The sequence below is a fragment of the Ictidomys tridecemlineatus genome, chromosome 9 (genome assembly GCF_052094955.1).
Source record: "Ictidomys tridecemlineatus isolate mIctTri1 chromosome 9, mIctTri1.hap1, whole genome shotgun sequence".
Classification (NCBI taxonomy): Eukaryota; Metazoa; Chordata; class Mammalia; order Rodentia; family Sciuridae; genus Ictidomys; species Ictidomys tridecemlineatus.
The window spans coordinates 29,352,936-29,379,366 of record NC_135485.1 but is presented as its reverse complement, the minus strand read 5'-3'; the positions used below and the strand labels follow the sequence as shown (position 1 = coordinate 29,379,366).

Genomic DNA, 26,431 nt, shown 5'->3' with positions numbered 1-26,431 from the left:
TCAAAGGGCACAGACACGACATTAAAATTGAAGCCTGACTGTAAAGGAGTGAGGTTTTAATTTTTTTCATTCTGCAGGTCAAATTCTTGTTCTGGAGGAAGCGCTGGCAGAGGAGCTATGGCCCTCTTTAGAAATGTTTCAATATTCATCCCAGAATTAGGTTAGCACATCAGGATAAGAGAGAGAATTAGGGCATCCAGGATGCCAGGACTCTATTTTCCTAAAAGGTAATGCACATCATTTGTTTGGTTGTTTGGTTTTATTTTTGGTATTGGGGAATGAATACAAAGGCACTTAACCACTGAGCCACACCCCCAGCCCTTTTTATGTTTTATTTTGAAACAGGGTCTCACTAAGTTGCTTAGGGCCTTGCTAAATTGCTGAGGCTGGTTTTGAACTGCTGGGATTTCCGGTGTGCACCACTGAACCTGGCTATTGCATATCTTTATGATCGATGCAACCTGCCTGAGGCTCTCACAGGAAGCGCCCACGAGAGTTCAGCAGGGAGAAGCAAATGCACCCTGCTTGACAATCCCTGGCCACTCTTTCTTGTCCTGACCTCCTCAGAGCCTTCATTTCTGTTCCTATATTCCTGCTTTTCCCTCCTGGGGCATTCCATCATGCCATGGTGATATGCATTGAATCTCTAGGTCAGACCAACAATAAATCATAAAAAACCCCTGTGCTCCTTAGTAGATACCCGTGGACTGCTGACTGTGTGCTTGGCCCTGTGTTAAGTTCTGTCTGGGACCTGAGAGTAGAATGTGTGTCTCAGCTTTTTCTTGAGAACAAATGTGTAGTGCTATTTTGAAGATATATTTTTTACTATTTTTACAGTGAGCATAAAGGCACCAAAAATTATTTATTTTTAACATTTATCACACATCACATTGTCATGCCTGTGGCTGTCCTAGAGTAAGTCTAGTGAAATATTAATGACAATAATTCCTTCTATTTCCATACAAGGGGCAGGCTGGAGGGTGGTGTGGGAATTCAAGGAGTCTGAGAATTCTGTATGAGAACCCAGCCTTTCAGGTCATGGTGTCAAGGGAGGAAGACAGAATTTTCTTTAACAGTTTGTTTCAAAAATTCCTTTAACTTTTAAATCTTTGACATATGTAAGACTGCCAGATTAAAACATAGGATGCTTTGTAAAATTCAAACTTCATATAAATAATAAATATTTTCTTAAATATAAGTGTGTCCCAAGTAGTTCACAGGATATATTTATACTAAAAAAAATCATTGTTTATCAAAAGCAAAAAATTTAACTGTCACTCTGTGTTTTTTTTTTCCCTATTTATTACTTTTTTCTTTTGAAGTGCTAGGGACTCCAACCCAGAGCCTGGCGCATGCTGGGGAAGCACTCTACCACTGATCTATGCCCCTACTTGCTTTATTCTTTATTTTAAAATTTTAATTTAATTTGGTTTTAAATAACAAACAATTGCATGTTTATGGGTACAATGTTTTGATGTTTTGATATATGGATACACTGCAGGATGATTCTATGAGGTTAATGAATATATCAACATATCCATCACCTTAGATGCTTACCTTTTTTTTGCAAGGTGGGTACTGGGAATTGAACTCAGGGACATTCAACCATTGAGCCTCATCCACAGCCCTGTTTTGTATCTTATTTAGAGTCAGGGTCTCAAGTGAGTTGCTTAGCAACCTGCTGTTGCTGAAGCTGGCTTTGAACCCAGGATCCTCCTGTCTCAGCCTCCCGAACTGCTGGGATTACAGATATGCGCCACTGCACCCGGCCTTACCATTTTTGTGCTGACAATATTCAAAGTCTATTATCTTAGCAATCTTGAAACACACACACACACATCATTATTCACCAGTATCACCATGCTATGAACATCTCTGAAAAACAGTCATCATGTACTTTCATTTGCTGTATTTGTGTTCTTGCTGGAGGCCTGTGGACTTTAGGCTGGGTCTAGCCAAGCCACAAGATGAACTGAGCCTGAGTTCTGAATCCCTAAGTGCAGGAAAGATGCTTGCTGTCCAGGTGTCCCTATCCTGACTGACACTGGAGTGAAAAGTAACTTCTTCTGCTTTTCACTCATATATTTTTCGGACCATTTACTATAGCATCCAATAACTATTATTACTAAGCAAGAGAATTAATAAGTAAAACCCAAAACTTCTGTATTCCTTACTATTAATACCCCCCCCAAAACAAAACAAAACAAAACAAAAAAACTCCAAGCTGGGGAAAGAGAGGCAGAGCTTGTGAAAGAAGTGTGCAAACAGAAGAAGTGTACACCTTTGCTACAGTTTGGATCTGAAATGCCCCCCAAAGCTCATGTGTTAAAGGACTGGTCCCCATCTTGGGCTGTTGGGAGGTAGTGAACCTTTAAGAGGCGGGGCCTCGTGGGAGCTCTTTAGGTCATTAGAAACTGCCCTTGAAGGGGACTGGGATTCTGGCTTCTTCCTCTTTGTCTCTTTTGCCTTGACGTGCTGCCTTACCACAGGTCTAAAAGCAACACGGCCAACCTCCAATTGTGAGCTGGAGCCTCCAAAACAATGAGCCAAAATAAGCCTTTCCCTGTAAGTTGGTTATCTCAGGAATTTGTTCTAGCGATGGAAAGCTGGCTCATGCCCTACATAGCCTGAACCTCCTTTCCAGCAATGTAAGTCCTTTAGGGCTCTTTTTCCAGGGGACAGGGCTGTTTACAGCTGAGACCTGTGATGGAAGCAGCCAGAATGCAATCTCTCTATCAGTACAATAGCTTGTTTTTATAGTAGGGCTGTGCTCCCCCTGTAATATTTATTATTAATAATAACAATTATATACAACATAAGAATGCATATAAAATAACATATCATTAACATTATAAACCTATACATACACAGCTAGCATTTTTCAAGTGTTTATTATGTACTAAGTGTGCTGCTACTAGCTTCATAGGATTATCTCATTAAATTCTTTTAATAATCCAATGAGGTAGGTTTTATTATTATTCCTATTCCATGGATAAGGAGACTGAGGCAAAGGGGATTCAAAATCATTCAGCTACAGAGTGATTTATAATAATATAAAGTCTGGCTCTAGACATTGCTTTTTCAGGGAAAATTTTTGCGCTTCCATGAAAAAATGGCATTTTTTAGATCACACTGTACTAGATTATGAGATTCTGAATCTACAGGAGCAATTTTACAACTGTGTAAATCGTGGATAGCTGATGGCAATGCAAATCAACTCTTCTCTACAAACTCAGTTAATGAATTCTGTCAGTGGAGGGACAATGTCCCCTGCTGTGGAGAAACCAGGTTTGTGTCTATCTGCACATTCATTTCAACATTCCTTTACTCCATGTAAATTTGGGCTTCTCTGGCTTTCCCTTGAAGGGGTGATAACATCTGCCCGGTTTCCTCATTCAATTAACGAACTAAAAAAATTTTTAATGTGTGTTTATTTTGTGTCAGCGTGAGAGTCATGATTTTGCCTTTTTTTGGGAAAAATTATCCTTAAATAGAATTATCCTTGAACTTCCACTGAAGCTCATGGATAACAAAAAAAGGAAAAAAACACAGATAGTAACATGCAGCCCTGTAATCTAGGGCAGGAAGGGTGTCCCCATCCTGTTTGGTTCTTGGTTGTTCATCATGGGGCAGAAGTGGTCTTTCCCTGATGAGCCAGGCATCGAGAATGGCTCAAGGGCTGGGGATCTAGCTCAGTGGCAGAGCGCTTGCCCAGCATGCATGAGGTCCTGGCTTCCACCCCCAGCACAGAGGTGGGTGGGGGAACGGGCAAGAAAGTTCATGAAAAAATGTTTCAGACTTGTAAAATCTAAAGACAAGAGGACAAGGTCTAGAGAGTCAAAATTATTTTCCATTCTGAAGCTCACTTCCAAGTTCAGCTTCTTGTCCAGGGACCTGCTTCTCCCTGGTGAATGTCAGATGGTCCACAGCCCCTCCCTCACAGGAGGGCCAGAGGGTACTGCCTTGTGGCCTCCACTGTTTTTATAGTAGGGCTGCAGTCAGGCTGATGTCTCCACAAAAGAGTCACATGGACAAGTAAATGAACGGCTTTCTAGTATTTAGAATGGTGACTTTGTAAGTGCAATGTAAAAGCTTACTAAACACACACACACACACACACACACACACACACTACTTTAAGAAGAGCTACAAACCCCATTGATCGTCTGCTATTTGTGTTTTGTTTTCCTGGGCCATAATGGGAGAGTGAGCACGTGCAGGACCCTCAGGGAGGCTGTGTTTCCCAGGGTTTTGCATGTTTCCCCAATAGACCTTTAATTCTTGGTAGGATAACTCTGTCCTTTATGACCCAGATAGTCTAACAAAGTGGCTGAATCAATAAAAGGTAATGCATAAAACAAAATATACTAAAACCCTGAAATCTACAACAAACCTCAGCTGCTTTGTTCACACTGGGGAGGAATGGAAGTTGCAGGCTGAAGGGATCGTGGATCCGGGCATGACATCACCAAAGGGAGGCACAGGCCAGGAGGCTGACAGCCAAGTTCTAGGACAGCCCTTCACACCACAAGGAGGGGTAGTGCTGACTTATTGTGTTCTGGCTCTCTTGGGGCTGGTGTGGGGCAATAGCTTGGCACCGGACAGAGAGGAAATTATATGGTGTCTGTGGGGCTCATCAGGCTGGATGGCATTCGTAACCTTAGTACTGCAATACTAAGGCTCTGATGAGATACTGGCGTTTCCCAGTTTCTTCATGTTTAAGAAACACACTACAAAACACGTTATTTCAAGTGACCAGTGGGGATGTACCTTGCTTTCACTTTCATTGGACAGAATTTCCAGGGCTTCCAGGTGTGACAGACCTTGATACTCATCAAAGAGCATCCCATAGTGTGCGGTTCTCTCCACCGTGAGCTGCTGCGCCAGTCTCTGCTTCTCCTTCTCTTTGGCTTCCCTTAACATCTGCAGAAACACACAACGCTTATACCCAGATGTATGCTTAAAAGCCCCACTTCCTATAAAAGATACGTCGGGCGTGGGGTGGGGGAGGGCTGAAGTTTGGTTCTGGGAAGGGTTGATTTTTGATCACTTTGGAATTTTTAAAAAATAATTTTTTGATGGATGCTATTGATAATTTTTACATAATATTCTATTTTGGACTTTATATGTTCATTATGTGCAAAGCAAAGCAAAAATTCTATGCCTGGGAATGAGATGGGAAAGAAGCTCACCAAAGACTTCACAATGGTGTCCAGAGGTGTTTCCCACATGTGTGGTTAACTTTTCTATTTTCTAAAATGCCCAAATTGTCTATATTGAGCAAGTTTTAAGCACACTGGGAAAGTCTAATCTCTTGTGACAAGATTAACTGTGAATTCCGCACCTAGGCAGACTTCAAAGCAGAAATAAGCTGATCTGCTTTTCTCGCTTACATTACTTTGAATCTTTTGTGTATGAAGTTATTTGACATCTTCAATAAAAAGAATTGATAACTATAAACTCGTAATGTGTTCATCACCAGATACTAAATATAATCAGGCTTATAGATGCTTCGGCTAGTCTTTAGAAATAAGACTGTGAACTTGCATTTCTGTGCATGTCAATAACTTTTCTCCAGTTGTTTTATTTTTTTTAAATAAAAAGACAGCAAAATGAACACAAGTCTATCAGTCACTTCCAATTTTCTGCACTTGCCTTCTTTGATTTTAAGCATCTTTGGATTTCTCATTAAGTTTACTGGGGCATTAAGTTTATGGGGCCCTTTAATATCTGTGGAGAGCACCATCAATATACTGGTCAACACCAGAAGGGCACAGGGGACAGGTCATCTAAGAACAGAGCCTGGTTTTTACTGTGTGCCAATAAAACAGTCGGCCTCATTCTCCTTTTGGGTTCCCGAGGCTGTTAGCCATGAAAGAATTCTGCAGAAAGAATTCTCTCTCCTGTCTATCTTTAAGACTAAATTAGTACAGGTTCTGAATTTTAAAGTTTTAAAAACAACCCAATGAAACCATCACTGGAAAGTTTTAATATCTGCAGTAAAACTCAACGACCCCCACTGATCTCAGGGCTTGATGGTGGTACCATAAAATAGCAGAGTGCGTCTGAGATTGCTTCCTTTCTCTACCAACTACCATCTCTAAATGGGTGCTTTGGGATAGAGGGAGGAAGAGACGAAATGGAAGGTAAAGGGAAAACATCACTGTGGAGTGGATCAGAATTCACTCACAAGTGGGGACTGTAATTAAAGCTGCTTAAAGGATAATTCCCTTAATGAGGGATGCTGGTTCTGCTTTTCCCTCTGGGGAAAAAAAAAATGGAGATGGGTCTAAGAGGGTAAAAGTGTTACCAGTGACCCAACTGAAGCAGTCATACAAATTGCAGGTGCAATGCTCAGGTGCGTTCCAGAATGTTCTGAACCAAACCTGCCACAATGGTGCAGCCGTACGTAATTACAACAAGCCCCGCAGATGGCTAATGTGGTTCTTGGGTGACACAGTTCTCTGAGCAGTGCTACTTTGTAATGGTAGATTGCATGCAGATATGATCAGAATTGTGACAATGGTATGGAGAATTATGGTGATCTGGGAAACTAACCTCGTCTAGTTCTCATTTCACAACCAAAGAAGTCAGAGTTAGCCAGTTTCTGGACTCAGTCTCATTTCATCCTACATCATCATTATCTTAAGGAGAAAAAAATTTATACATATAGCTGTATATACACACATACACATACACGAAGGTTGGTATCGGTTCTACTGCAACTCATTCAACCCTCACAAAAATGTCGTCAGTAAGTATGATGCTAACCCCAGAGTACAAATGAGTAAAAGGAGCCATAGAGAGACTAAGGAATCCATTCAAGGTCATGCAACCAAGTGTATGTAGATCTGGGATACAGTGGCATAAATGGGATAGGCTTCAAGAAATCATTGAGTGAATAAAATACAAAAGAGTGTGATTAGTATTTACCATTTGGTTGAGAAAGTATGTGTGTATGTATGTGCCTATGTCTATCTGTCCACATATGTATTTATATATCTATGTAATTATGCACAGACTCATCTATATGTATCTGTACCTGTATAATTGGCAGCATGCCTAAAAACTGTCAACAGTGGTCATCCCCTGGAGAAATTTAGCAACAGGGAAATGGATATATCAGAAACTCCATTTTCATTCAACTCTTTTTGTGCCATTTGAATTTAAACATGCGTTTTCCATGATCTGTTAAAAAAATTTAAAAGTGTATTTACTCTATTGACTGGAAGAAAAAAATGGTCAAAGAATACAGTCCAACCTGGGACAAGGAAACAGTTCTCTCCATGAGTGTCTTGGTCCGCTTGAATCCTGGGTCACTTTCTGCAAGGACATTCATGGTTTTCTTGCCAATGAATTCCAAAGCATCGAGACCTCCAGTTAAGACACTTTTGCCCTGCAGATGAGATAATTGCATGAGATTAGATTTTTTACATCTTGCTGTTCTGCAGCAGTCAGCAGCTCCTAGGTAACTGACACTATCTTCAAATATTAAAATCAATATAAAGCCACATTTTTTTTCTCACCAGGAGATTTATCATCCATTTAATCGGATTTTCTTTTCCTCCAAAAACTATATGTTATATAATTCATAGGGCATGCAGTGTTATTAAAAAATGATGCTTAGAAAAAAACCAAAGCACACTGGGGATTAATTATATTTGCTCTGTGTATATGAATAGATATATATATATAAGATCTAAAATTAACAGGTGACCTAATTGCTGTTTTTATTTGAAAAAAAAATTAACCCAAGTAATAGAGGTTTTTTTTTTTTTTCCTTTTGGAGCAGTTTATTAAAATGTCAAATACTCCTGACTTTTTAGGGAATTCTTTAATTTAGGGCCCTGGAGTATAGGACCCTCGGGCTGTGTCAGATGGCTCTTGCATACTTTCAGGAACTAGCATGACCCACCTATAATTAATAGATTCATGAAATAAGACAGGTTGATTTGCATGTGCTTCTGGCTTTAGAAACTGTTCTATTATACAGTTATCACCCTGAAAATCCCTTCGTCAGCTATTGTTTTCTATTAAAACCATTAAAACAATCAAGACTTACACAAACTATTGCACATAACTGTATACATTTTTGACACATCTTCTGTACGTACGCTCCCACTGCATAACTGTAATTATAATGTGCATGTCTGTATTTTTCCCAATTTACATGAAAATGATCTATTGTAATGTTGTTATCAATGTACATTTTCCAACCTTCATAATTATTTAAATAGCATTGTTCAACTTCACTGAATTAATATACCTTATTAATCATTTCCATCTTGGATTGTCAGACTTTGTTTTCAGATGTGGGGGCTAATCAGTAACCATGCTGGAAAAGAGATTTAAAAATGCACACACTTTGGAGGATGGTAGGATGTTGGCAATTCATAGGGATATTGAGTAAATGCAAGCTGGAGGTGTCTGGAGCTTGGGAAAAGGGGTCAAGAAAGTTAGAGAATGGGAGCTGGGGATGCTGGAGGCACACTCAGAGCGCCCTGTTAGGGTGGCTCAGAGAGGCCATGAATTCCTTTCTGATACCAGATGCTGAAAGAGCTCCACCATCCCCAGTCCCATAACGTTTCCCATGACTACTTGACTTGCATTGCTATGTGACTCCCAAAACATACTTGCTGTTCCTCTCTCACCATGCCTAGTCTAGAGGTCAAGGAGCAAGGAGAGGAGGAGTGATTTTCTGTATTTCTGGGGTGCTCTGACCCCAAAGTCTGGGTAAGATATCCTCCTATGTTCGTCTCTAGCCCCCTCTTCTTCCCGCAGTCCACTGTATTTGTCTGTTGAGCTGCACCCTGAAAGAGATGGCACCTTCTTGTTTGTCAGCTCATGCCCAGTGTCCAGTGGAGGGGGCTTTAGGTGCACAGTGAAGGGCATACATCCCTTTTTCAAAATGAATGAGCGAATGAATGAACGAATGGGACATGATCCATGTTTCTAGAAAAACTAGCTAGTTGGTTCTAGATTGTTGAAAATATCTTTCTCCCTGACCCTCAGGACACCTAGCGGCCTCTAGTCAGGTGGGGGTCCCCCCTTTTCACCATACATTAGTGCTTTGGTACCAATGATAAGCTTCCTTTAGTAGGAGGGACACAGATTTGTCTGGAAAAAAATATTCAGAAATATATCTGGGCTATTACTGTTAAAACACAAGGCAGCGCAATGTTAATAAGTGGTCCTTTTTTTAAAAAAAAACTTGAATGGCTTTATGATTTTTTAAAATTGAGGGTCAAGAGCAAGAGACCACCCAGGAAAAACATCTGTCCCAGCTCTCAAAGCATCTTTCTCCTCCAACCAGAGGCTGTCCTTGCAGCAATAGGAAAGGGACACTATTCATTCAGATTGAAAAAGGGACCTTCTAAACAGCTCCTTTCTTTCAAACATAAAACTGTATTTCATTTTGCCCTTATTATTGGGATCCAAGGTTACACCTACTCTGCAGCAGGAAGCATAACAAAATCATAATCCAAAGTCACGAGCCCGGCCATCTTTCCTCTGATGTATCTAGGTCACTGATGAGTGGAAATATCAAAAGAAGGGAGACACGGGGAGAAGAGGAAACTGCTGAGGACTCACAGTGCTTTGAACCGCGTTGGTGAGGGCTGACAGCATGCCCCGAGAACCCGACGCCGGGGACGCTGGGGGGCTACCTGTAGGGTCCTGATCTGCGGCCACGTCTGCAACTAAAGGGAAAAAATAAAATCCTGCTAGAGTTCATCTTGCTGATCTGAATTTAGGGAGCTTCTAGTCATGCACACGATATAACAAAGTCCAAAGCCTCCCACCCCATGCCCGGAGTCACACGTCACGCACCTGCAGGGACTCCATTTTTGGTCTCAGGTTGGGCCCCTTCGGAAGATCCAGAATTGACACTGTGAATCCGAAGGGTGGCCCCTGCCTTTTCTTTGACTGCGGTCAAGCCGTGACCTGTCAGGAAATATAAATACGGTTTGTGCACACATTAGATGCCTATGGTCTGAAAATTCTTTGGCTGATCTTACAGAGCTGTTTGAAGTTTTGTAGGTATCCATCGTGATTGCAACAAAGTGGCCCGCAGCAGAGACTTTGGAATCCCTCCAAAGTGGGTTCCAAGAGGAGCTCAGCTTCCCCACTGCCTGCGTGAGTGACCTCGGAGAAGCTCTCTGTGACTCAGGTTTACTCAGTGCGTTGCTGTGAGAAGCAAATGAGATAGTGTATGTGAAGCGCTCTCAGAGGCCACATTACTGACTTTGCTTCTCACCCTGGGGTTCCAAACTCAAGACAATGCCAATGAATAGTGCGCTACTCTTATCCTCATGGTAGACAAATGTCATTCATTTTTTGATTCCTTGCAGACCCAACACATTGAGGGTGTTAAATATTGGTTGAACTGAAATCAGCTGAGCCTGAATATGCTCCTTCCAAGTGTCACTGCAAAGGGTCTTGAGCTGACATCTCCCAAATAGAAAAGCCACATAGGCCACCCAGTGGCTCTGAGAATTTGTCTTTGGTAGCAATGGTCCGAACCAGGCTAAAAGGTATGGATTTTACTCTACCTGGGCAGGGACAATACTTATATTTCTGAGATCCCAGTGCAGCAAGGATTCAATAACTCACTGGTGAATACAGAGATACAGGATGGCTGTCCCATCCACACTGAACAAATTCCAACCCTTGACTTGATAGAAGATGGTCTTATCCCCATTTTGTTCTGGAGTGATTTTCCCCTTGAGGACCCATCATGAGCTGTGAGGAATGAATAGCCCACTGATGGTCCTACTGGTTGCTTAAGTCCTTAAAAGACAAACAGCATGGCTGTCCCCATCCAGTGCTCACCATCCCCCTTGGCATGCAGGGAGAAAATAAAGGATTTCTCCAGAGACCTCAGCTTGTTAAAACACAAGGCAGCAGCAATGTTAATAAGTGGGAAAGGAGTCCCGAGTGACAGCGGGATTCGAGAGCAAAACAGAATGACTCAGAACTAGAAAGCACTTAAAATGACGATCTTTCCATTTCCTGGATAAGAGGATGACACAGATGAGTCCCAAACCCAACGAGTAGTTTTCATCAACTGTAACCTTAACACAAAGAAGGCACTGATATTTACCAAGCATATCCAGTGGAAATCACCTGTCATTATATACTATATAGGACCTCCCCCCCCCCGAAAATTAAAGAAACTTTGTAACTTTAATTTCAAAGAGAAAAAAAAATGTGTCTATATTCACAGGCAGATCATTAGACAGAGTTCAAACTCATTATTGAGTTACTTGAAAAAATAAACTGCTAAACCTGACTTGAGTTAATTCTAAGCTTCCTATCTATGAATTCCAAGCATTTCAGTGGAAACTTTTTGAAGTTTCGGTAACATTCAAGTTATAGGAAATTACTTAATCTAATTCATTTACATACCGAGTCCACGTTCCTTAACATTTAAAAAAAACAAAACACACATATATTTTCCAAAAGGAGAATGTACATCCAAATCTCAACCCACGATTCTCATCTAGATTTCTGAGAATCACAATCAAGGAATAATCGAGTTGGAGGAGGTTGGCCATCTGCTCCCATCTCCTCTGCTTAAGTCAAGCAAGAAAGGTAATGGCACCTCTGTCCCTGAGACCATTTCAGGTTTAATTAACCTCATATCCCTCATCTTCTCTTTGCTCTTCTCCTCCTCTTGCAAGTTAGGGTCATATCTGGTTCTTTCTCCAGGGAGGGGTACCTTCTTCATCTCTGGACACACATGATCACAGATACGTGTGCATAGCTGCCTCTTGAAACAATCACTTTGTCTCTGGAAGGAAATACCGTTTACATGTGCATATAAGTGGAATGTGCCTAAAAACAGACATGGACATGGGCTGCTACTCTATTTTCTGATTCGCCATTATTTTTTAAAATTTTGTTAGTACAAGTACATCTTTGCCGCATTCTACTAGAAATACAAAGTTGAGCTTTATTTTTATGGAAAAGCTGTAATTTTTTCATAGCTAGGTTTAGACATTTGCCACACCCTACTTTGAAGAGTGACTTCTAAAACTTTACTTAGTGTGACATCTAGTGCCCAGAGCAAGGAAATAATCATATGGAGTTACTGTCACCTTTCGATTAGGAGTAATTAATTTCTAGAGATGTTCACTGGGTTCTACCAGTAAAAACAATAACAACAGACTCTGTGTTAATTTCTTCATGTCATCATGAACCTTCAATATTCTAAAAGAAAAAAAGAAAAAGAAGTTCCTCTAAATTCCATGGCCTAAAGGGGGAATATCCTGAACCCCTTTTCTTACTGCAGTAAAAGGTGAGTACTGCAAAGAATGTTGTAGAAATCATTTTAAAATAAATGTTGCATGATTGGCTGATGTTTAGTTTACCACCTCTGACATGGTGGAAAATAACACAAGGAGTCAAAAGTCTGGTGGGGGAATTCCAGCTCTGAGGTTCACTAGCTATTTGATGCGGGTGAGCCAGTTAACCAGAGTGTTCTGCATCTTCTCTGATAGGAGACTTGTCCCACCCACTTCCCAGGGGGCAGGATCATAGGGGAGAGGCGGGTGAAACCTCTGCAATGGACGTTTATTAAGCACATACTATGTTCCAGGCACTGTGCTCAATATTTTCAGTACAGTAATTTATCTCAACAACTTTATGAGGAGAGGGATATTATGAAGTCCATTCTACACCCAAGAAAACCAAGACGTGGTCAAGGTGGAATCATTTGCAAAAGGTCCCAGAGCCACTCAGTGACAGGTGCAGGGTTCCAACGTGGTCCTTCAGAGTCTAGACCCACATATATGTACTCACTATGTCATACAGAGAAGATTTTAGATGTCATTTATGTTGATTAAATGTCATTTTGGTCTCATTTCCATACCTCTTTGGATAACAGATCCTTGGTCAGGAGCTTTCTCCTTTTAAAAAGGGTGTTTTATGCTAAAACGAGCTAGACTTACCATAGCTTGACCTCAGAGCTAGGTGAAGGTCACCTCCATGGGTGTTAACCTGACTCTAACCCATCCCAACCACATGGTGGGGCGCACAGCTTGATGCTTTAGGGTCTTTCCTGTGCTGTGCAGACTGAGTTCTCAGACACTGTGTGCCATCTTACATGTCAGTACAAAAATTTTCTTCTCCAAAAGCATTGTGATCTCTCCAGCCTTCTTCCTGTAAGTTCTACCAAGACCAAAACCCCTTGAAGGGAAAGATGAAAAGTCGATGTAATGGGCTTGTGGGGGAGGTCCTCTCTGTGGGTAACGTGGGGGAGCAAGAGCAGTTCTTCACAGCAGCCTCATGACTGGTGTCCAGTGGATACTTCCATCGTCCCACCCGCCGAAGGACCTCAAGGAGGAATGGCTAACTCATTAGGAGGATTCTTCTCTTTTAGGTGTTTCTTAATACAAATTCTTTTTCTTTCCTTTTTTTTTTTTTAAATGGACATTTTAAAAAGAAACAAAAAAAATCCCATGTAATTTCCTTGATATAATTGGTTGAATTTTGTCCCTAAATGTTGTTTGTGGTAAAGTGTACATAACATAAAATGTATCTCTGTAACTGCTTCTAAGTGTATAGTATGGTGGTAACAAATATATTGGCAATGTTATACAACTCTCACTACCGTCCATCTCCAGAACTCGCCTTATCTCGTGAAACTGAAACTCTATACCTATCAGTGATGCCCGTTTCCTCTCTACCATCCCTGGAAACCAGCGTTCTATTTTGTGTTTCTGATTTTGACTCCTTTAAGTACCTCACACAAGTAGAATCACATAGGATTTGTCTTTTTGTGGCTGGTTTATTTTACCTAGCATACTCTCTGCAAGGTTTATCCATGTTGTAGCATTTGCCAGAATTTTCTTACTTTTTAAGGTTAAATAATATTCCAATTGTATGGATAGACCACATTTTGCTTATATATTCATCTGTCAATGGACACTCGGGTTGCTTCCATGTTTTACCTACTGTGAATAATGTTGCTATGAACATAAGTGTACAAATGTCTCTTTGAGATACTGCTTTTGATTTTCTTGAGTATATAATTGGAAGTGGAATTGCTAGACTATATAGTAATTCTGCTTTTAATTTGTTGAGGAATGGCCATACTGTTTTCCACAGCAGCTATACCATTTTACATTATTACTAACAGAACATATGGGTCCCAATTATTCCACATTCTCACCAATACTTATTTCCTTTTTTTTTTTGGTATGGAAATTCAAAACTGCTTTATCTGTTTATTTTTTTTGATAGTAGTCACTGTAACAAGCATGAGGGTGTTTTTGATTTCCATTTCCCTGATAATTAGTGAAAATGAGTATCTTTTCATGTGCTTATTTTTAAAATAAAAAATTCATAAACTTGCAAATGCAAAAATTATAGATACATGGACACGGAGGGCGGACCCAATCTCTTTCTGTGTAGACAGCTTCCAGTGGCATAAGAGGCGACAGGGTCTATGAGTTTATAGGAGACTATGGAAATAATTAAGACCTGAAAAAAAATTGTTATTTAAAACCATGAAAGAAAGTTGCAAGTTAGAAATGGATCAATATTTACTGAATGTCCTCAAAACACAACATTAGGTCAACTTATCTCAATTACTATTCAAATACATTTGACTCACAAAGTTATGTGCAGGTATAATATCGATGAGGGGTGTGGGTGCACACTATTATATTTGCTATGATATAGGAGGGACTTCCAAAATGAGGAGTGACTGAAGCTTCTAAAAGACTTGAAGTCAAACTCTTCCTTGTAAAGATAACAATTCTCACTTATTTCTTGTGGCCTCTTTCAAGGAAAAAAAAAAAAAAATGGCTGTACCGCCACAGGTGTTGGGACCTGGCAATAAGTCGTGGGAGTCAGCCTGTGCACAGAGCTGGGGCTGCTGTGTGCTGCCCGGGACCCCTGCTCCTCCTCCCCATGCGGGAGCCTGTCTACTGACAGCCCTCAATGGAACGCCTCCCCGGGGAATTGCCTTGGCCAGGGAGTTGGTTCTCCTAAAACTGTACTACAATGACCGGTCAGTGGGGCAGTTGGTGATACAAAGACACAGCCCTGTGCTTCAACAGGGGATGTCTCTGAAGAGTCTTCCCAAACCCAAAGCTCCCCATGGGACAGGTTGCAGCTTCTGCTTCAAACTGTGCTGCACTTCTGCTTCTTTCTCCATCCAGTTCTGCTTCGTAATCCTTTTGCTTCTGGAGCCTTGGCACTGTCACAGTGAGTGGAGTGCATGAAATCTCTGCCTCAATCCCTCTCTTGGGTGTCCAAATTAGAATTATGATCTACCCTATTCTTCTTAATGGCTGCATAGTATTCCAATGAATGACTATATCACTTTTTAACTGTTCTTCATGGATGAACAAAGAAACAAAAAAATCCCATGGTTCTTTCAAGTTTTTCATGGATGGTGAACTCTCTCACCCCTTTTGGTGGTTGAAATACCACCAAACCAACATCTATCCTCACCATTTGCACTCCTAACCTCTCTGATCCGATCCACTTGTTATATATTTCTATAGACTTACCACCTTCTGGCATTCTATGTAAACTTCCTATTCATTATGTGCATTGTTTACTGTTTATCTCCTTCCACTAGCATGGAAGCCCTACTAGGGGAAGGGGCCTTGGTCTCATTTGCTCACTACTTTATCTCAAGTGTCCATTTTGAACACCTTTGTATGTATATGTTAATGATCTTTGCAAAGGATCAACCGGGGAATGGCTGAGTATTCAAAACTCTATAGGTAATGCTAAGAGTCCCTCTGAAAGTTGTACCCACTTACACTCCCTTTGGGTGAATTGTACAAATCAAGCAATTTAAAAACACCGACTGCATTTCAGGCTCCTTTGGCAATGAATTCAAAGTATTTCAAAAAGCTGCGAAGAGCAGTTGTTTAGGAAAACAGAGTCAATGCTGCCGTGCTCAATTAAAGCTGTCAAAGGTGCAGCAAGAAGCCAATCCACCTTCTTTTGGAAAAGTCTTTGCTCTCCGTTACGATGGTGGGGGTTCATTCTGTGTAATAAGATGCTCACATTTCTTTAGGCTCAAGGTTGACAAGAAGTGTAACTGGACTGATAATGCTTGCCTAGCACCCAACAGAAACTCATCCACCCCTTGCGTTTTATTTATAGATTGCAAACTCCAAGCATCAATCTGATTACCTTTTCTAGCAATGATCCTTGAGAATTTCCACATCCTCAGCAATGTCACCTTCAAAAATGAACCCATGTGCTATTGATAGTGATTTACACAGGGAAGTGTTCTCACCGCAGTACCATTCTGACAAGTTTGCCATTCTCTGTAATAAACACTGTCATTATTTTTGACAGGGCTGGTAGAAGGGTTTCATTAAAATGTGCAGCAGGAAAAAATTGTGCATCTTGGGAGAGGATGGGAAAAGGGAATCATGGTAATTTTGAAAAAAGTAAATATACAGATCAGATATATTCCATATATACCGTCCTGCCAACCCCAGGTACTCTTGCATAAGGTGTTTAGACTCATAAAACCGTCAAAACTAGAATTTCAAATAAACATTTAGGCCTTTGGTTGCATCTGGATCTACACGGCTCTGCTGTGCGTGGAGGCTTTGCCTTAGCAGCCTGTCGACTTTCATTTTCATTATTGGTCTATTACTCTTAGCTTAGCGATATATTTTAAGAATGAGTTGAGTCTATAAGGTGCTTATGGGAAATCATAGCTGGTGGTTGTCACATCATCATTTTGGAATTATCATCAAAATATATTCTTTTTACATTTTTCTATACTTTTGACCTTTCCTATTCTGGTTTCTGACTGGAATAATAAATATTTTTGTTGCATTTTTCAAACTTGTCCAAAGGCACAGGAGACACGTGATCAAGCCTTCTTAGAATGGGACGATAGCATGGCTTCAGAGAAACCATATGCAAGAGTTAAGGCCTCTCTGAAAAGATCTGTTGGCTGAGAAATGTTTGATTTCATATACACGTGGGAAAGTCACTTTTTATCATTTCCCCTTAATCTAGGGTCAAAGGGTGAAGTAAAAGATAAGATTAAAAAATACAGAGTAGAAAGCTGGATGCCGTGGTACACTCCTGTGATCCCAATGACCCGAGAGGCTGAGGCAGGAGGATAAAAGTTTATGAGGCCAGCCTCAGCAACTTAGCAAGACCCTGTCTCACAAATAAAACATAAAAAGAGCTGGGGACATAGCTTAGTGGAGAGTGCTTGCCTAGCATGTGAGAGTCTCTGGGTTCAATCCCCAGTTCCACAAAACAAAACAAAACAAAAACAAACAAACAAAAAACTAGAGAAATAGGTGGCCAATTTTCTGTATTTTTCCACTTGATGAAGAAGTTACAGATGTCAGCTTCTTTCTATACACCCCTGCAGAATATGGAATCAGAATCACTTTCTACAAGTTGGAAAGGGCCTTAGAATTTCCCAAGTTCTCAGACCCACACTTTTCCAAATAAAGAACTTGAGTCTCACAGAGGTTAAGTGCATGGTATAGCTAGGCAGTGGCAATGTCTTGTGATGGCAGGTTAGTGACACTCAGGACCAGGTCTTTGGTACCGTGCTCCTTGCAAGAAAGTGCCACCTTCCAAATCACTCTCCTGCCAACTCTAAACAGTTCCAACTACTGTGACCCCAGTTTTTCAACAATTGTAAGAAGTTTTGTCTTCTGTTTCTAGTGTTCAATGGACAGCTCTGTGTTTTGTTAAGGACTATGTGTTTTGCACTTCTGTCTGCAACTGGAGTACCCTGGGGGTAACATGAGGTTTCTGAGTGGAAATCAATTGCAATTGAATATGTGGTTATTTTCTTTCTTTGCTTTCCACAGGCAATTTACAAACCTTCAAGAGCTTGTCTACTGCTGTGAGTGCTCTGTTTTCCAATAAGTTTCTTTGCCTTATGATAATAAACTGTTAATGCTGCAAAGCCCTGGGATTGATATGATGTCTGTACATAATGGAAGCTGTTTCTTTCTCAGTCCCAAGGTAGGAGCTCAGTACAGGCCATATAGTCCAGGAAGGCACACAGATCTTTTTTTTTTTTTTTTTTTTTTTTTAGTGGTACTGGGGATTGAACCCAGAGCCTCGTGCATGATAGGCAAGTGCTCTGCCATTGAGCTACATTCCCAATCCTTTTAAAATGTTACTTTGAGATAGGATCTGTCTAAATTGGTGGCTTTGAATGGTGATCCTCCTGCCTCAGCCCTTCTGAGTACCTGGGATTACAGGTATGCACCACTGTGTCCAGCTCACCATAATTTTTGCTTGTTTGTTTTGGTGGCACTAGGGATTGAACCCAGAGGTGCTCTCTACCCCTGAGCTACATGCTCAGCCTGCTTTTTTAAGCAGTAGAGTCAGCATCATCTACTGGTTGCATTTGGAAACAGGTAAAAAAAAACCCAGAGGCCTTGGAACACAGCCTACTAAAACCCAGGTTGATGTTCCAAAGTCAGTTTATAATAACACACCTAAGAAGATGCTGGATAATAAATCCAACCAGAAAGTTATCCATTGGCAGGTGAAAAACCTTTTTTATTTATTTTTTTCAGTGTCAGGGACTGAATCCAGAGCCTATGCATAGTGGCAAGTACTCTACTGCTCAGCTACATTCCCAGCCTCGATGGAAAGCCTTATAAAGTCCAGAAAAGCCCATTGTCAAATGGTTGGATAATAAGAAGCAATGGCAGGCAGCTGGCCAGGCCAACCACTGGTGGAGCAGTTATAGGCAGGTGCACCTTTTTGGGGGGCTCGGTGTAGGGCAGGTACCAGGGATTGAACTCAGGGGCACTTGACCACTGAGCCACATCCCCAGCCCTATTTTGTATTTTATTAAGAGACAGGGTCTCACTGAGTTGCTTAGCACCCTGATTTTGCTGAGGCTGGCTTTGAACTCACGATCCTCCTGCCTCAGCCTCCTGAGATGGGATGGACCCACACTTTTCCAAATAAAGAACTCGAGGTTAAGTGCGTGGGGTAGCTAGGCAGTGGCAATCTGTTGTAATGACAAGTTAGTAGCACTCAGGACCAGGTCTTTGGTACTGTGCTTATTGCAAGAAAGAGCCACTTTCCAAATCATTCTCCTGCCAACTCGAAACAGTTCCAACTACTGTGACCCCAAGATTATAGGTGTGCACCACCATGCCCAGGTAGGTGCAACTTTAACGATGCACAAAAAGCACCTGCAACTGTGACCCACAGGGCAGACGATTACTTGGTGTGGAATAAACTTGTATTTAAATTAAAAAAATTTTTTTAGTTGTAGATGGACACAATATCTTTTATTTTATTTATTTCTGTGTGGTGCTGAGGATCAAATCCAGGGGCTCCACACATGCTAGGCAAGTGCTCTACTGCTGAGCCACCACCCCAGCCCTGGTTTTAAAATTTTAATGAGAAAGTAAATCCTTCACCTCTAATAGAACCTCGTGAAGCACCAAATTCATTGTCAGTGGTTTGGAACTTTAATATAATTGGGAGCAGCCAGGACATTTTATTTTATGATACAAACCACGAAGACAGCTCTATTATGTCAGAGACCACATTATTTTTTTCTCATGACTTATTCCAATTTTAAAGAAACTTTCAGATTCTCCATTTTTACTTCTTGGCTCAGACAGCAAGCCTCTCACGAGACCATCGGAAGGCCACTAGAAGCTCACACATTTTTCCAAGAAAGAGAGATGCCTGCAGGTGCTCACCCTCACCCTGTGAGTACCCAGAAAGCCAAACAGGCTCCTTCACTTCAGTTTGGTTCGCTTTGTCATCAGCCTAGGTGGCTTCCAAGCCATCCCTGACCCCTTCTTCCACTAGCGATAGAGAAACTCTGCTCCCCAGGATCCCACCAGAGACTGACGTTATTGGCCACTAGCTCTTTCTTGCTGGATCCCTTCTGAGAAAACCGACACTCGAGGGAGATGGAATTAGGGGAAAGCAATCTCTCCGGCCTTCCAGGCAGTCTAAGGTCCATGAAGTGAGAGGTCAGGCCCCTAAGCTCTTTGTGGCCGTGGTCCACTGAGGTGAGGACCATGAAGTCCTTGAGGGACACCTCAAGGTCTTCCCACCCCTTCTGGATTTTGAAGCAACAATGACTGATCCAATCCATGGTGCACAAGCTCCTCATGGCCCTGAGCTGAAGCCAGGTGACCCATGGCTTCCCGGCCCTTCTCCTTACCCTCCACCTTCAAAAATGGCTGCCTTTGCTGAGTCACCTCGGATAGGGTGATGTTCTACCCTCAGTTTCCATGAAGAGTGGAACAGGAAGGATCTCTTAACCAACCTGCTCTGGTAAAGATGCTTTCTTTTGTATAAGAACAAACATGGGAAGTATCTTTAAAAACTTAAAACCAATAAAATAGATTTATTTAGATAAACTAAATTTTATCATTCAATGATAAATAAATAAATAAATTATACACACACACACACACACACACACACACACACACACACACACTAATAGCCAGGAAGCCAGAGTTAATAGCAGTGCTCTATTATCGTAACTCTATTAGTCTTTATCGCATATATTCTTCCTATCTTCATATTTTGTTCTATTTATATTTTAATGTCCAGCTGATGAAATGCTTTCTATCAAGATACCTCAAATTTGTTGAAGGAGTAGGTGAAATTGTATACTTAAAAAAAGTCAAGGGATGAAAAAAAAAAAGATTGGAGAATGTATTATAAAAGTTCAAATCTTAACATTTTTAGAGACATTTGAGAGTGGTTAAAAGCCATACTACATGGTTTTCAAATCCCAACCCACACATTCTTGTCTTTGGTGTTAATTTGCTTTGTGACTCAGTTTCTTATTTGTAAAATGGAGAAAATAAGGGCATCTCATGGGTTAATATTAAACTCCATCAATATATGTTACAATCAAAATATCACACCCTATTAGGCTTCTGAACTTTATTCCAAAGCAACATGATGGCTCACCTACTGTGGCAGACGCTGATGAGAGTAGAGACTTGCCCCAGGAGCCCCAGCCTGCCCATCCTCTTCCCTGAGGAGGGGAATCCACAGCCTGCAGAGAAACAGATCAGCAGCAGGTCAGCAATTCAGTTTATCCCTAAATGGAAAAATGGTTGGTATAAAACAAAGGGAAGGTTTAAGAAAAACCACCACCTGCCGCACTAGCTTATGGTTCATATGGGTCATAAAAAAATATCTCGACCCACGCTGCAGTGTGTACTTTGAAACCAAATTGATTAGTGAAGGTGTGGGTTTCTGAAGTCTTGGCCTGAAGTGAAGTAAGCCTCAGTTCTCCTATTATTTGGAAGTCAGGGACAAGAGCTGGGTCCAGAAAAAAAAGATACAACACATTAGAGCCCCAGAGTGATTTGAAAACATTCAAAAGAAACTTGACCCAGGCATATAAACAAATGTGGTCTTCAAGGTAGGGTGAACCTTCAAACCTCTGGGACGGCAGATGGGATTTTTGGCATGGACCATGGGCAAAGTGTCTAAAAGGTACCAATAAGCCTGGAGGTGGGTGGCAGTAACGGCAAGCTTTGTGAGGGAGACACCTTTCTATTTGATGCCTGTAAGTGCATCTCTCACGCACAGGGGAAGACGGTCTCTGGCCTCAGTGGATTCAAATTCTTTTGCCTCAGTTTTTAGAGTTGGGACTGGAGACTATGGTTCAGCATGAGCTGTTTGCATGAATAGATAATGAAAACTCAGGCTATGCAGGTTGACCCTCTTCTACTCTCTGTGCACACTAAGAACTAAGCGAAAACAGAGTGAGCAGAATGATGGAGATATGCTCAGAGATCTGCTTGGAATTCTAGTAGCTTCTCAGCTCCTGGTTTCCAACCCTCTTGAGACCTGCTCCATTTCTGTCTTTGGGTTCTACGAGATGCCCTTTTTAAAATTTTTTGCTTTTTTTAAAAAAAATGTTTTGTTCACTGATATCCCCAGGGCCTAGGAGAGTCCCTAGAATATAATACGTGCTTAATTAATAAATATTGGATAAGTAACTGAGGTTTCTGCTACTTGCAACCAATGAGTCCTGACTCAGTAGAACTACAGCTTTCTCTTACCTCCTGGGAACATACTCTAAGAAACAAGGCAAGAATAAATACATTAGGAGTTAGTCAGATGAGAATCATAGCCTTTTCACTTGAAAAAAAAAATGAAGCTGAACATTTGAAAAATACCTGCACAGCTTGTAGATTCTGCAGCTCTGACCCAAGGCTGGTTATCAGTCATCCCAACGCCCTTTCCCTGGGCTGTTTCCACCCTTGCAGTTAGGGGTGGTCCCAGGAAACAGTTTTCAAGCAATGAAATGTATACATGAGAATGTTTCTGCTTTCGTGATGACTCATACAGCTATGGCTAGTGCCAACTCTTCCCCCCTCCCTCTTTCTTGCCCTAGATGGGGATATGATGATTGAAGCTGAGTGGTCATTAGGGAAAGGCCAAGGAACCACAGAGTCACTGGTCCTGGCCCTGCTAAAGTACTCAACCGACATGAGCAGCTAGCTACTAGCTCCATTCTTCCTATTAAATGAGAAAAAATAAATTGCTATTTAGTACACCAACATATTTTGGATTTTAGTTACTTGCACCCAAAGGTGTTAGAAAATATCATCCATCAGTGTAGAGCACTGGTCAAGAGAAAAGGTCATGAAATTAAATTGCCTGGGTTTGGGTCCAAACACTGCCATTTGGGGCAACAAGTTACTCAAGTTCCTGTTAGACATTCTTCCTTCCTTATTACAAAATGAGAGATATGGCAGTATTAGAACTATAAGAACCAATAACCTCATCAGCCTTGTGACGATTAAAAGAAATAATTCAGGAGTTGGGATTGTGGCTCAGAGGGAGAGCGCTTGCCTTGCACGTGTGAGGCAGTAGGTTTGATCCTTACCACCACATAAAAATAAAACAAAGATATTATATCCACCTATAAATAAAAAATAAATATTTTAAAAAACAAGAAATAATTCATATGAAGTTGTGCGTCTGGCATATAATAAATATCCCATAAATTGTTAGCTGGCAATAATAATAAGAAATTGCATTTTTAAAACTATGAAGCAAAAAAGCTTTAAAAGTTGGCTTTTATTTTTTGTTCAGTCTACAAAGAGCAGCCTGTTAACATGAATGGAAATACTCCTGAACTATCTGCTTTCATTTTTGGTGTCTACATTGATTTACTTCACTTTGGCAATGGAACCCAGTGACAATTTTATACCATCATGAAGACAGATGTAAGTTGATGATTAATATCACTCTTTCATAGGACAAATCACTACCGATGAGCAGGAAGAGTTAATACACTTAGGGGTGACAGCTTCTGACTCAAATTTACAATATTTAATAAGTTCTGACAGCTGGTAATTGACTAGCAAATGGAAATAAATGTTAAATGAGTCTAGAATTTTTTTGCTGTATAATAAGTGACTACTTCAATTGCCTTATTAATAAAGTCCTCTGACATTGAGTTGGGACTTTTTTTTTTTTTTTTAAGACAGGGTTTTGCCAAGTTACCCAGGCTGGCCTGAAACTCATGATCTTCCTGCCTCAGCCACCCAAATGGCTGGGATTAGAGACATATGCCACTGCACTGGCTTGAGTTGGGACTTCTTATCAGCTACAAAGAATATTTGTTATCAACGGCAAATGCTCACATGACTAAATGTGCACATTTAATATAAAAAAATATATATATATACCAAATGTTAAACATTCATTATAAATTATCTCATCGTGAATATTGTCTCCGCTTCAAATGGCCTTGATGTCACATACAGGAAACTACGAAATAGGCAGCACAGATTAACTCAGATTTTCATTATCAAATCTAGTTATTTTAAAGCTTTTTTTCTCACCCTTCTCCCCTCTCCCCCATGCAATTTTCACCTCCTTTAACAGGCAACTTCATGTCTTAACTCACAGGGAAAATAAACGAGAAGCCTCTGCCCCCTCCCCATGAACTTTCAGAATGTCCTCATACTGTAACAGCAAATTGACATGGATTGATGAAGGATGTCCAATACTCAACTAAAGATCATTGAAACATCTATAACCACTCTGTGCTCCTAAAAATATAAAAAAGTGCAGAATTTCATCAAGTTCAAAGTTCTTTAAATAGAAAAAAATACTTACCTATCTAGTATCCCATTTAAAGGTCTCTATCATATATTCATTGGGGCTAGGGGTCTAGCTCAGTGGTAGAATGCTTAGTTAGCATGCATGAGGTCCTGGATTTGATGCCCAACAAAAATAATAAAATTTATTTTATTATTTGAGGCCATCAAGTTCAAAGTTATCATTAGAAAAATTTATAAATCTCCAGATTCCATCCAATTCAAAGGTCTTTAACACATATATGGGAAGTATATGTGTTAAAGATCAAAGATCAATATAATTATCCTGTTTCCTTGAGAAGATGAGAAATTAGATCCTAAGGCTATCTTATGTACAGTGATGTGGGCCATAGGATCTATGCAACCAAATCTTTTTTAAGTTTTGTAATTCATGACATAGCCACTATAAAGGGGGACTCAGTAGGACAGTAGGAGGGTGTCAATTGCTCAGGACATCGGTAGCTTTGTCAAAATATCTGCTGACAACGAACTCAGTTATTTCCGAGTTGTTTTCTTCCTTGATGAGTGCACCTCATTCAACTCTGGGAAGATTTAAAAATCATATGTAGAAAGGTTTAAAGCATTAAAGACAGGCTATTAATATTTGTGTGTACACTTGGTCTTTTCTGTCCTACTAATATTTATGAAATTTGACCCATTTGCCACTTTTTGAAATCCAATTTAAAAGGAATAAATTATTAGACTTCTAATGTTCAGCTGAAATCTTCCTCAGTGTATGCACACCATTATAACATTTGAGAGGTCTTTACAATCCACTCTATAAATTGAATAGCTTTATAACAATTATTAAGTACTCGGTAAGGCTTTGTATCAGTAGATATAAATGAGGTACTTAAAGAGGAGATAAAATACATTAATCACACTTTTAAATGCCGTTTAAAATACTGAAACTTGTTTAAGTTGGTAAAAAGGACCAAACATTTCAGAAACCCCTTGAAAGTGACTGTTCAATTCCGCTAGACTTCTAAAGAAAAGGATCTGTGAGACAAACGTAGAGCCTAAGGAAGAATAAGGCTTAATGGATTTGCAATCTTAATAGTCAAACACTAATTGTTTAAACCAAATTAAACAGCTAAGTAGTTCCTTTTATGCACAAAGCATACACACTGGCCTATACCCCTCAAACGCTGTCTAAATGTATCCTTCTGTTAATTGGGGATGAGGCTTTCCTCTTAGGTACCACTCGCACCCCTCAACTCCCCTGGGTGTGTGCGGATTGGTTATCTCTTCTTCTGGCTTCTCAACCTTTCCTTCTACTGGATACTCCCAACATTTAATCATGCACATGATTTATCTGTCTCAATACCAACAAATGAAAATCACAACAAGGAGAAAGTGATTCTTTCAAACTTATCTGGTTTCTGTTCTATAGATTTCTTCTTCACCTCTTTTTAAAAAAAAAGTGTCTGCTTTCTGTATCCACTCCCCTCTTCACTCTTCATCTTACCCAGCATGACTCTCACTGCCACTATTCTATGAGGCCATTCTCATCAAGCTCACAGTGACTTCCTTGTTGTCAAAGCCATGGACTCATTTTAGTCTTTTTATTACTTGATCTCTCAATAGCATTTGAAGTTTAACCACTTTTATACCCTTACAGCATTCTATTGTCATGGCATCTATATTACTTCATTTTCCATTACTATAACAAAATACAAGAGGCAAGCTATTTCATCAAGAAAACATGTTCATTTAGCTCACAGTCCTAGAGATTCAAGCCCAAAGTGAGGTGCTGACATGGCTTGGGTGTGGACTTCATGGCAAATGGTGTCCCAGTGGTGGGAGTGCATGTGAAAGAGAGCACATCTCAAAACAGGAATCAGAGAGCAATTCAGGGATCAGCATTGTGCCTTAACAGCTCACTCTCATGAGAGCTCTGGCTTCTGGAGCTATCTTCCTAAGGCAGCTCTCCCAATGACCTAAGGACTTCTCACTAGTCCCCACCTTCCAAATAGCCTACCCCCTAAACAATCTACACCCTGAGAACCAATGGATTCTGTTATTTACTTTAGAATTTTTCTACATGCATCCTGTGATATTATGGGTGCTTCTTAGATTACACTACAGTCCACGGGCTGACAACACTCCAATAAAACATGCACAGTCCAGGAAGGTCAGCGGCATTCTAATCAGGAATGCCACACTCCAGAGGCAGCTATAATGAGCAATTCTATTATCTGTGCCTCTGTGAACACCTGATGCTATGCTAATTAGCATACTGATTTGCAGAAATGGATTTTAATTGGTAAACATGTGAATATTTTAACTAACCATCTGAACACCTGAAAGGGATCTGGATGGCGAAAATCAAAGGTAGTCAAGAT

The 26,431-nt window shown here is 40.6% G+C and overlaps 1 protein-coding gene across 2 annotated transcripts in view; it reads right to left on the bottom strand.

Annotated features, from left to right (window-relative positions):
• The window catches only part of Fam114a1 (family with sequence similarity 114 member A1), a 59,837-nt gene that overhangs the window by 19,650 nt on the left and 13,756 nt on the right, over positions 1 to 26,431 (bottom strand). For both annotated transcript variants that reach the window (XM_078021195.1, XM_078021194.1), the window contains 5 exons: positions 20,929 to 21,016; positions 9,829 to 9,942; positions 9,592 to 9,698; positions 7,262 to 7,396; positions 4,771 to 4,923 (listed from right to left, as the gene is read on the bottom strand). In XM_078021195.1, coding sequence (XP_077877321.1) covers positions 4,771 to 4,923; positions 7,262 to 7,396; positions 9,592 to 9,698; positions 9,829 to 9,942; positions 20,929 to 21,016 — 597 coding nt within the window. The remainder of the gene's footprint in view (positions 1 to 4,770; positions 4,924 to 7,261; positions 7,397 to 9,591; positions 9,699 to 9,828; positions 9,943 to 20,928; positions 21,017 to 26,431) is intronic.